General features: G+C 45.8%; 1 protein-coding gene across 8 annotated transcripts in view; it reads left to right on the forward strand.

Annotated features, from left to right (window-relative positions):
* Nucleotides 1–5,587: 5,587 nt before the first annotated feature.
* Nucleotides 5,588–14,038, forward strand: part of CPEB2 (cytoplasmic polyadenylation element binding protein 2) — a gene marked incomplete at both ends in the record, with an annotated part of 61,004 nt that continues 52,553 nt past the window's right edge. For 2 of the 8 annotated variants that reach the window (XM_079719468.1, XM_079719469.1), the window contains 3 exons: nt 5,588–7,261; nt 10,230–10,511; nt 11,284–11,373. In XM_079719468.1, the coding sequence (XP_079575594.1) occupies nt 5,588–7,261; nt 10,230–10,511; nt 11,284–11,373 (2,046 nt within the window). Of the gene's footprint in view, nt 7,262–10,229; nt 10,521–11,283; nt 11,374–14,038 lie in introns of all 8 variants that reach the window. The other 6 variants (XM_079719470.1, XM_079719472.1, XM_079719471.1 and 3 more) reach the window with 4 other exon arrangements.

Genomic DNA, 14,038 nt, shown 5'->3' on the forward strand with positions numbered 1-14,038 from the left:
ACTGTGGAAGCTAGAGAGTGATTATTGACAGGACAGTGTAACAGGATCATAGTTGTTTTTTTGGGACTATTAAAGGGAATAGATTCAGAAGAGGAGCTGGTAGGGAAGCCAGCTAAGAGACTGTGCACTAGAGCAGGACAGAGAAAAAATTCAGAGCTAAGACTTGGGTAGGGGAAAGGGCTAAGGGGTCTACCTTTGAGAAACATTTCTGCAGCATAATTGACAGACTATAGTAAGCAATTGTTTTTGGAGGGTGAGAGAGGGAAGAAGAGGTTAACAAATTTCCAGCTTGAGAAACTGGTTGTGTGATGATGCCATCGGCCAGATAGGGAGCAAAGAGGAGGAGCGGGTTTGGGAGAAGACAGTAAGTTCAGGTATGGACACATTGACTTCATGGGTCTGAGACAGATGATATTTGAACACATGATAGTGGATAAAGTCACTTAGAAAGAGTATGTAGAAGTAGAGAAGAAGACCAAGAATATAAGCTAAGGAACTCCAACATAAAAGGGATATGTAAAGAGAGAGGAGGGTAGAGGAGAGAATGAAGGAAGGTTTAGAAAAGTGGAGGAAGAACCAGAAGTAATTGAAGATGGTGTTACACTGGGATACTGTGTCAATAAAGCACCCTGAAGTTGGACACGGTCAATCTAGACCTTAAGTTCTATTTTTTCCTCCAACCCAAAGCCAAGACTAATGAGCTCCCACCTAATGACTAATCCTTTCCCATCCTGTGCGGTCAGACACATTCACAGGCTGGGCAGCAATAAGAAACCAGCATCATGGAGGCTCAGCATCAAATTGGCCTCACTGCCATGCTGCCTAAACTGGTTCACTGTTTCTATGAGCTGGAGTCTTGATTCCCTGTCTTTGCTCAAGTTCCTGTAATGAACCCCTGTGCTGGAGGCTACGTCCTTCTCCATGTTCCTAAGACAGAAGTCTTGCCTCTTGGAGTCCAGGTTTATCTATTCCCTTGTGTTAAAATCCTGAGCTGCATTGTCTGTCCTCACTCACATATCCTGTCAATGCCTGTGACTATCGTGCCTTGCTTATAATTCCTAAGAGCATCTGGGTGGTGTTTGGATAGCTCTTGCCAACAAACAAGCAACTGATAAATGGACTCTCATATTACTAGAGTATATTTATAGCTATTAGTTCTTAAAACTGCTATTTGTTAATTCCATGATGCCTTCATTCAGTGCATGAATTTGACAACTCTTGGGTGCCTACCGTGTGCCAGGATTGTTCTAGGTGCTGAGGATGCAATTGTGAACAAAACAACGTATCTTCCCTTATGTGGCTTGCGAACTAATAGGGAGGACAGATAAACAATTTAAGTACATAGTGGGCCAGATGGAGAAAAATCAAACCACCTACAGGGGGAGAAGGAGGCTGGAATGGAGGGAGGGTGCTGCTGTTTTACAATGGCGGGCAGGGAAGATATCACAGAGAAGAATGAGCTTGAGCAGAGACCTAAAAGAAGTGAGAAAGAGAGAGAGATGAGAAAACGGATAGAGTGAGCCCTGTTAGTATTGAGGAGGACAAGCATCCCAGACAAGGGAATTGCAAGAGCAAAGTCCCTGGGGCCGACTTGGCCTTGTACATTAAAGAAATAAGCATTCTATTGTGGCGCAGAAGTTGTCAGAGGGATTAGTAGGGGCAGGAGGCAAACATGAAGAACCTTTTGGTTATTGAAAATGTTTTGACTTTTATTCTGATAAGTATAAGTATTTCATCAGAGGAGATGATGTGATCTGTCTGAAAGGAGCATTCCAGCTGCTTCATGGAGAATAGATTGTAGACAAGATCAGAAGCTGGGAAACTAGTTAGGAGTTGAGAGCAACAATCCAGGGCAGAAAAAATAGTACCTGGGCCAGGTTGCTTGAGGTGGGAGTGGTGAGAGGTAGTTGGATTCTGGATATAACTTAAAGGTAGGACAAGCAGAATGTAATGATGGCTTGGATATCCTGTAACAAAAATAGAAGTCAAGAACGACTCCAAGGTTTTCGGCCTAAGCAACTACAGCAATGGAGTGGTGCTTACCCAGATGGGAATTAACAAGGTGGGGAGTTCAATTTTGGGCCTGTTAAATTTGGGATGTCTATGAAGCTGTGTCCTGAGCAAGTGGGAGGAGGAGCTGGTGTACCGGCAGAGGGGCTGGCCTTAGACGGGAAGGTGGTGTATGGACAGGCCTTCCATGTACCAGGAAGGAAGGTGAGGTGTACAGGGGCAGAGGCAGTGACTAGAAAAGGGAGCCGTGAGGACCTGGGGAAGATTTGTAACTGCTTCTATTTTCTCAGTGAAATAGAAAGCCAGCTCAGCAGCTGAGAGTGAGGACAGAAGAAGGTGTGAGGAGGCTTTAAGATAAAGTGTGAAATAGTCTTCTATGACAGTGTTCTTCAATTTCAGCTCATGACCTAAATGTGAGTCTTAAAATCAACTTAGTGATTTGAGATCAATTCAGTGATCAATTATTTTAAAAAACAATTCTTTTAAAAAGTAAAAATTTAAAAGAGCTTGTTGCATGTATCAAGAGTAAGAATTGCTTAATAAAAGCTTTATTTTAGGTGTATGTGTGTGTCCTGGGTTGCAGCAAAATATTTTTAAACACACTGGCTCAGGGCAGTGGGAGGAAATGAACAAGGGACAGTCAAATTAAACTCAGGGAACGAGTTACTGGTCATACAATTAACATATTTTCATGTAAATATGATTAGAATATAGATTCATAAGAACTTGGCTTTAGACCTGCTAGAGGTCCATAACCCCTCTCCTCCCACCCACCCCTACCTCCACTATAGGAAACCTTTATGTTGGAATATTTTCAATGATGGGACACTCACCAGCTTAAAAGTTCTAGATTTCAGAATATAACTTTCTTTGCTATAAAAAGCAGGACCCTCACAATGCTTTCTCAGATGTTAAAGCAGTGAGTAGAGGATCTGGCAGTGGAACTTCAGAATTTAGTGTACTTAATATGAAGTTTGACCTTATTACATAACACCAAACTTGATGGCTTTTTCCTTTTTGGAGAGCTCTAAATGCTCTAAAACAAAACCAGTCTCAACACACTAAGAAATCTTGTTTTTATTCAAACTTCAGCCCAGAATGGCACCATTTAGCTTTTAAACGTATGCTCTCTCTTCTTACATTGCACTAACTGCAATTTTAATGGATGATTGAGCTAACTTTCGTGCCTACATTTTCAAGATTTGTCATTGGATCTGCAGATGAGTCCAATCAAATACAACTTTACTTAGAAATAAAATTCTTCATTTCAATACGTTACATGCCTCAGTTGCTGAATATTTTCCGTGCAAAATAGGTTAATGAATAATAGTAATATGTCAATAGGTGCTGTGAAAATGGTCATTTATATTTTTAATTCTAAAGAGCTCAGGTTATCTTCTAGACATTGTAATTTAGAATAAAAAAGGAATTCTCCAGTTTTATATTTTGCTTAATTGTTAAAAATGGTTTTGAGATTATTAACTCAAACCAATTTTCTATGTACCCACTGATTTCTAAACCATTTATGACTTGTTTTAAAAAGTACCTTTTCCTTATTTAAAGGCAATGTCACACTTAGTTTATTAGACAGGATATTAAACATAAACATTATACATGGAATGTATTTTCCCCTTGCAATGTTTTTCTCTTTCTTCTGTATTTATTCTGATTTATATAAATTTGAAACACTGAAGTAACAAAAGCAAAGTAAAAGGGGATGAAATTTAACTAATGGAGAATGAGGACTCATAAAAGTATACACTCTTGCCTACATATCAGTAAGAGTGTGCTAATTTATAACACTATTTAATCTTAGTTCAGTTGTAAATCCAAATCAAATAGAATCTGAACCCATTTTCAATTGCTTTTGAGATTATTAGCCTGTATTCCAGGTTTCTTTCAATAGTTTCACTTCTCTAAACGCCAAGAAAAAGTTAAAATTGCAAAACAGGAACATGAAATCCATATCTTACTAGTATGGATCCCTCTGCTATTCCTTTTCCTAGACCCTCATATATATATATTTTTTCTCTATGTAAAATGTTTCTTTAGGAAAAACACAGGTTTAGTTCCTCTTCTGTTGCTTCCAACAAGAGCTCTACCATGGAAAGCTCTCTCTCCCCTTCCATTTTGCAAGCCTCAACAAGTCTGTTGCTGAGTCAGAACCTCCCTTTCCCCCCTGATGTGAGAAATCTTTCTCCCTTGAAAATTCATAAAGCTTCGGAAATGTTTAAATTAGAGTCTCCCTAGGGGAAAGGGGCGGGGATGCCAGAATGAATGTGGTGGGGAGGAGTCCCACACACTGCAGTCCCGACGGCAGCACTCGAAACGCTTTCTGAAACAGGAGGATTTGGAGCGGGCCCAGGGTTACCAAGGGAGCTCGCCTCGAAACCCATTATATGCATGTCTGTGTGTAAATAACCGCACGGAGCCGCGGTGGGTTCCAGGGACTTTGTTCCTCATTATTTAAGTGAAAATGTATGGTATATGGCCGGGCCTTCGTGTTTACCCTACAGAAAACACTTTCACGCGGCTGCGGGAGGGTGGATAACAGTACTCGGCACGAGAGGCTAAAAACAGAAACCGGAGCGAAAAGGACGCGCTTTCTAGGGCGACGAAGAGGGCTGCGAGTCGGGGCCATGGTGGGGCCAAGAGGTGTGGGCGACGCGCTCCGCAGTCGGCAAGCCTGGCGGAGCCCCGCACAGGCGAGTCGGCCAGAGGCCTCCCGCGCCGAGCCCGGAGGGCGGCAGGGGCCGGGTCCCCGCTCCCTCGCGCTGCGGGACACGAGCGGCCGCCGACACTGAAAGCCACTAACCGGCCTCAGTTTCCCCCGCGGGCCAGCGCCGCCTAGGGCAGCCCCTGTCCCTGCGACCAAAGCTCCTGTGACCGAGGACGAAGCGGAGGTGACAAGGAGGCAGAGTCCCGAGGGCGACTGAACGGGGGAAAAGTAGCGCGTGCGACCTGCTGCAGGTTCTACGAGGACCCAGCGCCGGGAAGGGCGGTTGCTCAGTAACCGTCCGCGCCCCCCGCGTGTGCTCGCCCTCGTGCGCGCGCGCCGGGCGCACAGGCCTCTTCGGCCGCCCGCCGCCTCAACCGACCGGCCTCTCCTTTCCCCGGGCGCAGGGGAAGCCCGAGGAGACGCGCCGCTCGCGCCCGCGCTCTCCCGCTCTCCCGCCCTCCCGAGAGCGCTCGCGCGCCCCCGGCCGAGCCAGCATATTAATAAGGGGCGGGACGGGGGGGCGGGGCAGCGGGGGCGCCGCGGCCTCGAGCCCGCGCGTGCCGGGACGCACCGCGGGGGGCGGTGCGATTGTGAGGTGGCGCTGACGCACGTTCCGGGGTTCTTAAGCGGCCAGGGCGGCGGCGGTAGCGGCGGCTGCGCCCGAGCAGGTCTCGGGAGGTGGCGGTCATTGCCGCGAGGGGTGGCGGGGCCGAAGTAGGTGCCCCTGGCTCAGTCACGGTGTCCCTCTCTCACTGACTCCCCCTCCTTCCACCAAGGCCGCACCGCCCCAGATCCGGCGGCTTCTTAGGCGGGGCAACGGACGGGGTGCGTCTCCTCCTGCTGCCGCCGGCCTGATAAATGAGGGACTTCGGGTTTGGGGTGCTGCAAACCGCCCGGCTCCGAAGCAGCAGTCCCGGGTCCCTGTTCAGCGGCGAGGCGTACCGTCCCTACGCCGCTGGAGCCGCGGCGGCCGCCGCCCCGCCGCCCTCCGCCACGCCTTTCGGCCCGCTCTCGCCGCCGCCGTTGCCTGTCACCGGCTTCTCGGAGGCCGCCTCCCCCTTCCCTATCCCCTTCGGCTGCGGCGGCGCGGACAGCTCGGCCGCCACCGCTTCCTCTTCCTCCCCGTTCCCGGCGCATCAGCAGACCATGCAGGATGAACTGCTGCTGAGGCTGACACAGCAGCCGGCGCGGCCACTCTCGGGGGCGGAGGCCACGGAGAAACTCCCCAACCACCACCCCGGCGGCGGCACGAACGCGGGTGTGACCCACCTCCTCCCCTCCCAGGACTTCAAACCGAGTCTGCACCACCCCTCCTCCTCCGCCTCCTCCTGCTGCTGCTGCCGCACCTCCTCCCCGCAGGACTTCAGTAAGCGGCAGCAGCAGCAGCTGAGCAGCCAGAAGAGGAAAGAGTTCAGCCCTCCCCGCCTTCCCCACCCTCCGGACTCGAAGCCGCCGCCGCCGCTCCACTGCCCCGGCCGGTTCGGCTCGCCGCCGCCGCCCGGCCAGCTCCTCCAGCCGGCGCAGCTCGCCCAGCGCCAGACGCAACAACAGCAGCAATTCAGCCTCCCGCACCCGCAGCACCTCCCGCCGCAGGACTTCGCCCCGCAGCAGCGCCCGGCCGACCTGCCCCCGCTCCCGCAGCTCCAGCCTTCGCCGCCTGCAGCCCCGCGGCGCCGCCACGGAGGCGCGGGCAGCCCTCGCAAGACCCCGGCCGTGGGCGAGGGCAGCGCCGCCGAGCCCCCCAATGCGGGCTTGGCCCCCTCGACGCCGCCGGTGAACCCCGCGCCGGGCTCCATGGAGTCCCCCAACCATCCTCTGCTCAACAGTCCCAGTAACCTCCTGCCTGGCGGGGCTCTCGGCGCGGGCGCCTTCAGCAGCCTGCAGAGCCCGGACCTTCCGCACCCGGGCGGCGGCGGCGGCGGCGGCGGCGGCGGCAGCGGGGGCGGGGGGCCCCCCGGCGGCGGAGGGGGAGGCGGCTCCGCGTCGCCGCCGCCGCCGCTGCCCGGCTTCGGCACCCCCTGGTCGGTGCAGACCGCGTCGCCGCCGCCCCAGCCCCAGCCGCCGCCGCCCCAGCAGCAGCCGCCGCCTCCGCCCCAGCAGCCGCCGCAGCCGCAGCCGGGATCGTCGGCCGCCACCCCGGGTGGCGGCGGCGGCGGCGGCTCGCTCAGCGCCATGCCGCCGCCCAGCCCCGATTCTGAGAACGGCTTCTACCCCGGGCTGCCGTCGTCCATGAACCCGGCCTTCTTCCCGAGCTTCTCGCCCGTGTCCCCGCACGGCTGTGCTGGGCTCAGCGTGCCGGCGGGCGGCGGCGGCGGGGGCGGCGGCGGCTTCGGGGGCCCCTTTTCGGCGGCCGCCGTGCCCCCGCCACCGCCGCCCGCCATGAATTTACCTCAGCAGCAGCAGCCCCCGCCGCCCGCGGCGCCGCAGCAGCCTCAGAGCCGGAGGTCACCCGTCAGCCCGCAGCTCCAGCAGCAGCACCAGGCGGCCGCTGCCGCCTTCCTGCAGCAGAGGAACTCCTACAACCACCACCAGGTACGGCGGGCGACGGCCCGGCTGCGCCGCGGGGCCGGGGAGACCGCGGGCGGGGGCGGCCGGAGACCGGGCTCGGCCCGGCGCGGCCCCGAGGGGCAGCGGCGAGGGCCCCTCGCCCGACTGAGTAGGACCCGGAGGGCGGAAAAGGGCGACGGGACTCGGGACACCAGACCCCGGCGGGGCGGGAGGGCTGTGGCCACCGTGGGCTGTGGGGCTCCAGAGTCGGGTCCGGCTGCAAGTGGCCCCGGCCGGGCGCCCCCTCGAAAGCCCCGGCGTGGCGGGGGGTCTAGGGCAGGGGCGGAATGGCGCCGGGGCTGGGGCGGGGGGCGGTCGGGTGCGACGTCCCTCTCGTCCCTCGTACGGGGCGACCCCGGGCCCCGGCCGGCGCCCCCTGGCCTGGTGAGCGGCCGTCCGGCTTCCTCGAGCCCGGCGAGACGACCGGGGTTCGGGGGTCGGAGGACCTGGGGTCGGGGACGCGGGACCAGCGGGCTCGGGCGGCGGCCTCGGGGACGGGGGGAGCGGCCGTGGGAAGCGAACCCGGGAAGGAGGAGAATGATTACCGGAGACGGTGCCTGTAGGCAGCCCGTGACCCTTCGGCGTCGTCCAATGAGGGAACGGGCGGAAAAGCTTTTTTTCTTTTGAGTTTGTTTCATTCTTAATTGGCCGGCGAGAGCTGTCGCGGGCGAGGCAGTGGCCGCCAGCACAACCTACCGGGACCAGGGTCGGCGAGGAGCGTCCCGGCCGCGCTCCTCTGCCCACCTGCCTCCCGACGTGGGTCGGTCCCCCGAGCTGCCAGATGGTTAAGACTGAGATGCTCCAAGACGGTTTTACTTTCTGTGCTTTTTAATGTTTGGGTACTATTTTGTAGGCTTTAAAACTAAACCAGTCTGCTATTTGTGTGTTACCTTGAAAAGACTTTAACTTTTTTTTTTTTTTGGTGACCTTAACCTTCTCTTGAATGATAGGGTGTGTGTATTTTAAGTGAGTAGTATAATTATGAAATCACAGCAGGCAGGTTTTTTAATTCATCCGGGTCCTTTCTGATTCAAGGTCTGTTTTGTTATCCTCTCAAAACAACGTTTGAGTGGCCGCTGGTTTGGTTAATTGACATTGAAGGAGTATTTTGTTGTTCTTTTTTGATCTAGTCAGGATTTATTATAGTGATCATTCTGTCTAAGGCCAATTTCGTGATTAAAGGTTGAGAGGGAAGCAAGATTGGACCTTAACCACTACTTACGTACTCATATAACTTTTTCCATTGTCCAGTTAAAGTTTTTAAGGGTTACCCTTTCAAAAAGGTGAATACTATCTAATTTAACCAAAGTAACAGTTGACAGTTTATTTAAATTAACCAGAATAACAACAGTTTTTGTTGAATCACTGGTTTCTTCCTGAGGAAGGAGAATGTGGCCTATAAGGGTTCAAAATAGTTAAGTTTGAAATAGTATTCCTCTTTTCCATGATTTACATAATATTGAGCAACTGTCTTTTGGGTGTCAGGGTCTTCGTTTTTTAACTGGAAACTTGCCACAGAAAATTATCTGTAGGTATTTTTGTATTCTTAAGGACTTGGTATATCATTAGAAGACCATGTACCAAGATCCATATTTAACTATAATCTGCTTTTTGTCAAAAGATGGGTCTTGCAATGGAGTGTAAGAGGTCACAGCTGTTATGTGGAATTTTAGGTCACTGGAAGAGAACTTTGAACACTGCATCAGTGACGAAAGTAAGGTCCTGAAGAATGGAATATGTCCGTGGTCCCTTAGCTATCCTTTTGAACTACATAGAGGGGGAAAGGGTAGTATATATTCATGATTATATTAGCATTAAAAAACATTTTTAATAAGTAATAGGCAGTATAGACCAGGTTTACAGAAAAAAAAAAAAGAAGCAGGTTTAATATTAAGAGTGCTTGACTTAAAGTAACTTATTGACTTATAGTTAAGTGCATGACCCATACTCCCTTTGGCTAAATGTTGGCACAAAATTATTAAATTATAAGCTTATTGACTATAAAATTGCTAGCAATTAATACTTTTCAGAATTTACAGTTGTAGCCTCTTGGTGAATTTTTCATTCTTTGATGACTTAACTTTTCTTGCTATTGGTTCGAGTTTGGAATATTACTTTACTTTTGAAAATGAATAAAGTTAATGGAAACTTGTATTACTAAGATCTTTACTAGAATGATCAAAGTATATAGTTGTTTATCTTAGTGTATCCACCTATGGGTAATATCAGATAATTATTTAACAGTTCACGGATAATTAAGTGAAATAAAAACTATGAAAATTTAAAAGAAACTACATTGAAACCGGAATAAAATATCTTAAAAGTTGAATAAGCAGTGCAAAAAAAAAGACATATTTGCTGTATTTTCCCTATCTCAAAAGGCATTTTTAATCTGTGCAGTAGAATAACACCAAATGTTATATTATCCACTTTTGCAGTGGTACAGTTTGTTTTAGAAACCTAAAGTCTAGATATTTCACTCATATGATTGGTATATTTTAATTGATAACGATCATATTTTTAGTTCTGTGCTTAGCGGAACATGGTTGCTTTAAGATCATAGGGTAGGTTATATCTTTAAGGATCTTCAAAGTTAATTTCGATTTTAAAGTATTTATTTTTTTCTTCATATCTGTCATTTATACAGTTCTCTCTAAAGGGGAAAAAAAGTAACTGCATGGTTCTATTTTAATGAGTGTCATGAAATATCTGCTTGATTCATTATAATTTATAGTAGACAAGAGTATGAAAACTCAGCTAGCATTAAATGAATATGTTTTCATAAGCAAGTTGTCAAGCCTATTACTTTTTATAAACTAGTTATGATATATTCTGTTACCTTTGTATATTTCATTTTTTTAAGATCATATAAATTCTTAACTCAGGCCTAAATTTGCATTTGAATTATAAACTCTTTGAATGCCTATAATTTAAATAGATGTATTTTCCTCAGCCTCTTCTGAAACAATCTCCTTGGAGCAACCATCAAAGCAGTGGCTGGGGCACTGGAAGTATGTCGTGGGGAGCAATGCATGGCAGAGATCATCGTAGAACTGGAAACATGGGAATTCCAGGAACTATGAATCAGATATCTCCATTGAAGAAACCGTTTTCTGGTAATGTCATAGCACCGCCGAAATTTACTCGCTCTACTCCATCACTGACTCCAAAATCTTGGATTGAAGATAATGTGTTCAGAACAGACAACAATAGTAATACGCTCTTACCCTTACAGGTAAGAATGGTATGTAAATGGCCTTATTTCTAATGTTAATCTTTCAAAATAGGAAATTGGGGGTGGCAGTAGTAATAGTGTGGTAAAATTAACGGATTAAAAAAGAGAAAGCTCTGATTTTTAAGCATATAATTTGATTATCAAAGGATAAAATACCTATACAAAAAAATTGAGACTAAAAAAATCTCTAAACACATAATAGAAAATAAGCTTCATAAAGTGTAGAAAACCCTGCTGTATTTCTTAAATTCATATTGAAGCTTTTACTTGGCAGCTCCTTAAGAATGCCTTAATTCATTAATCTTTAACAGGCCACCAAAATGAGTTTCTCCTCCAATATAGCTGAACTAAAATGTTTCGTAATTGTGCATAAATATAACTATGGTCAGCTGTATGTATATTCAAATGTAGTTAGTACAGCTACAATCATGAAAAAATAACATTAGGGCTTTTTACATAGAATTACCATTTGTTCACTGGTTCAGTGACTATTTTTTTTCTAAATGTGGCCTAATACTTATAATGATTAGACATTTTTTCAGGGCTTTTAATATTTTGCTGATATTATAGGTTAATAAAGTCCCCTTATGACTATTTAAAATGAGATATTTTCCCCTTAAAACTGTTAGAGGATGGAACAAGGATACAAGATAGAAAAAACTTTGATTGTTTTTTTCTTTTCATTCTTCTTTTTTTTTTTTTTTTTTTTTGTGGGTGGGTATATGGGGAAGAGAACTGCTTATTTCTGATGAAAACTTCTATGCTATTGAAGGTGAGATCTAGTTTGCAGTTGCCAGCTTGGGGCTCAGATTCACTCCAAGATAGTTGGTGCACTGCAGCCGGAACATCCAGAATAGACCAGGTAGGCTGCACAGTGTATATTTTTCAGGATTTTGGCTAGGAGTTTAGTATTTGTATTATGAGTAGGATTTATTATTTATTTTCCAATTATACCTATTTAAGCATATGTCAGAGAGCATTAAAGCAATTTATTTTTAAAGGGTCACTTAAACTATTTAATATAAAATGCTTCATTTTAAAATTTAAAAGTAATTCATAATCATTTTGTATGTCCTAAACATAATAAATTTGTTTTTGGAGAAAGGAATCCTATACCCAAGAGCACCTGACTTTAAGCATCAGTCAAACTGAACACATTTTATCTCTTTTCAGAATCATTTGCAATTAGGTATAAAATCATATGTTTACTTAACATCTAATCTTACATTTCATAAATGATTTATAAAATTTTTTGGCAAACTTTTTTCATGAAATCTGCTGTATTTGTCTTGAGATGTATTTCTAAGAAAGCCCTTAGTTCAGGTTTTTACCTGTATAAAAAACTTCATAGTATTTCTCTATCCTAAATTTTGTTACTGCTATTATATACTGTCTTCCAAATAATCAGTTTCCTATGGAAAAGCTCTGAGTCGAAAAGCTGAGAGTCAGTCTTAATCAAATTACCTTCAAGTCCTTTGTGGTTACAAAATGCTATCTCTCTTCTGCAGATGAAATTTGAATGCATACTGGGTACCAGCTGATGAGAATTATTACAGGACAAATAGAACACTCAGTCCTCACATAAGAGGATTCTTTCCTACAGAGCCCAAGTTTGAATGAGCATAGACTTGACATTGTGGGAGTCCACTGAATGGAGCTCTGTTATCCTTAGTTACTTTATCAACATGAAATCATTTTACAAGTAAGGACTGTATAAATAGATTAATATTACATTTGTAAATATCATTCTAACCTGGAAGGTTGGCAGTAACTTCAATAATCAGCCATTAGCACTAGTTTTAAACAAGTCCTGCCTACTTACCAAAGTAGTCCTGCCAGGGTCTCCACTTAGAAATAAGTAATTGTCTCATGTAGTTTGTAATTGATTGTCTTGTTAATGTTGTAATGTTATCCATATATTTCTATTCTCTTCTCAACTCTGGCTCGGTTAGGCCATATTAGTGATATTTTTATGGTAGCACTTTTATGGTGTTCAAATTAAATATGTAAATGCCTAGGAGATGGTATGTTAGAAGAGGAAAATTATGATAATAATTTTGAAGGTGGCAAGGGACATGTTTTTAGACAGGAAAGGACATAATTATTTGAAAAGGTTGTGCAGGAAGAAGCAAGAGGGTATGTGTGAGGGATATATATCTATGGAGAAAGAAGAAGATTAGCTGCCATGAGGATCCATGGGGGTGGGGGGCAGATGTTGAGAAATTAGGTTATTAAGATGGCTTCAGTTGGTAGAATGAACAATGCTAGAATAGATAGAGGTGAAAATGAAAGGGAAATTTTCAAACTGGGCTCTGCAGAGGTGCCCCTGGGGCTGCCACAGGATGAGGGCCACAGGATGAGGGTGAGCCCTCACACTTAGACTTCAAAGCCTCTCTGCTCTTACCTATTTTATAACCTAGGATTTTAGGTAAATTCATTTTAGGAAAAAGGATTTTGATGCTAAAGGTTAATTTTTTTTTTTTTTTGGTAAACTGCTAAGATATTGGCATTCCCTGTGGACTCTTGATCCAGAGATGTGATGATAAAGTTCAAGAGAATGGTGAAGAAAAATATAGTAGAAAGTGAACTGAACTAGAAGGAAAGGAGGTCTGAAACCTGAATCTTCTTATTCTTTCTCTCACAATCTTTGTGACACTGGATGACACAGTCTATGGGCTTTCATCTCTTGGGGTCATAGTTTCCTTATCTATAAAAGGAAGACCTTGAACTAGATCATGTAAGGCCTTTTTAGCCAGCTCTTATGATTTCTTTCATCTATTGTGGCCACTTCTTTTGCTCCCTGCTTCCTGCTCCCCACTCCTTTATTTTTAGAATACAAGGGTTATGGTTTATTGGGGAGGAAGCAGCAGGCATTGGTCCCAATCAGTGGAGGTATCCTGTATGACCTCCCACCTGGTCTTAAAAGCAATGTTGTTGTCTCCTTTGAGTACCCTAAGGGTACTAATTATACAAAATTTGTTCTGTGTTTCTATCTTTCCATAAAAGGTTGAGGTATTTGAAGTTGAGGTTCTTAGAAATACAGCAAAAGCTACAAACTGCATTTGGTATCTTAAACAGTTGGGTAGTTCCTCACTATTTGACAAAGTTAAAATTATAGAAAATACTTAGATGCTTAAATATCTGGGTGGATTATTTTCAGTCCTGATATTTTTTCGTCATATATAACATTTTAATACCAATAAATTTTAGTTAACAAATACATTATTTAAAAACATTTAACTTTTTTATTTCTTTTGGTCTCAAATTGATTTAAGCCTAAAATGTACTAAATTCTAGAACCAAAGTCTTAATTCTTGTACCTGGCCTTAAATATACCAAGAGCTGGACATGTAATTGAATTTAGTAAATGGCAAAGATTTTGTAGTTTTGTAGCTTTTATTTCAGTTGCATGTAAAATTTTTCAGATTGGCATTTCCTTATTTAAAATGGCCTATTTTTTAATGGAAAAGCTTTAAATTTAAAACTTTTTAAAAACAAATGTAAATTGTTATACACACTTCTGACTT

Source organism: Hyperoodon ampullatus (genome assembly GCF_949752795.1).
Source record: "Hyperoodon ampullatus genome assembly, chromosome: 1".
NCBI classification, from domain to species: Eukaryota; Metazoa; Chordata; class Mammalia; order Artiodactyla; family Ziphiidae; genus Hyperoodon; species Hyperoodon ampullatus.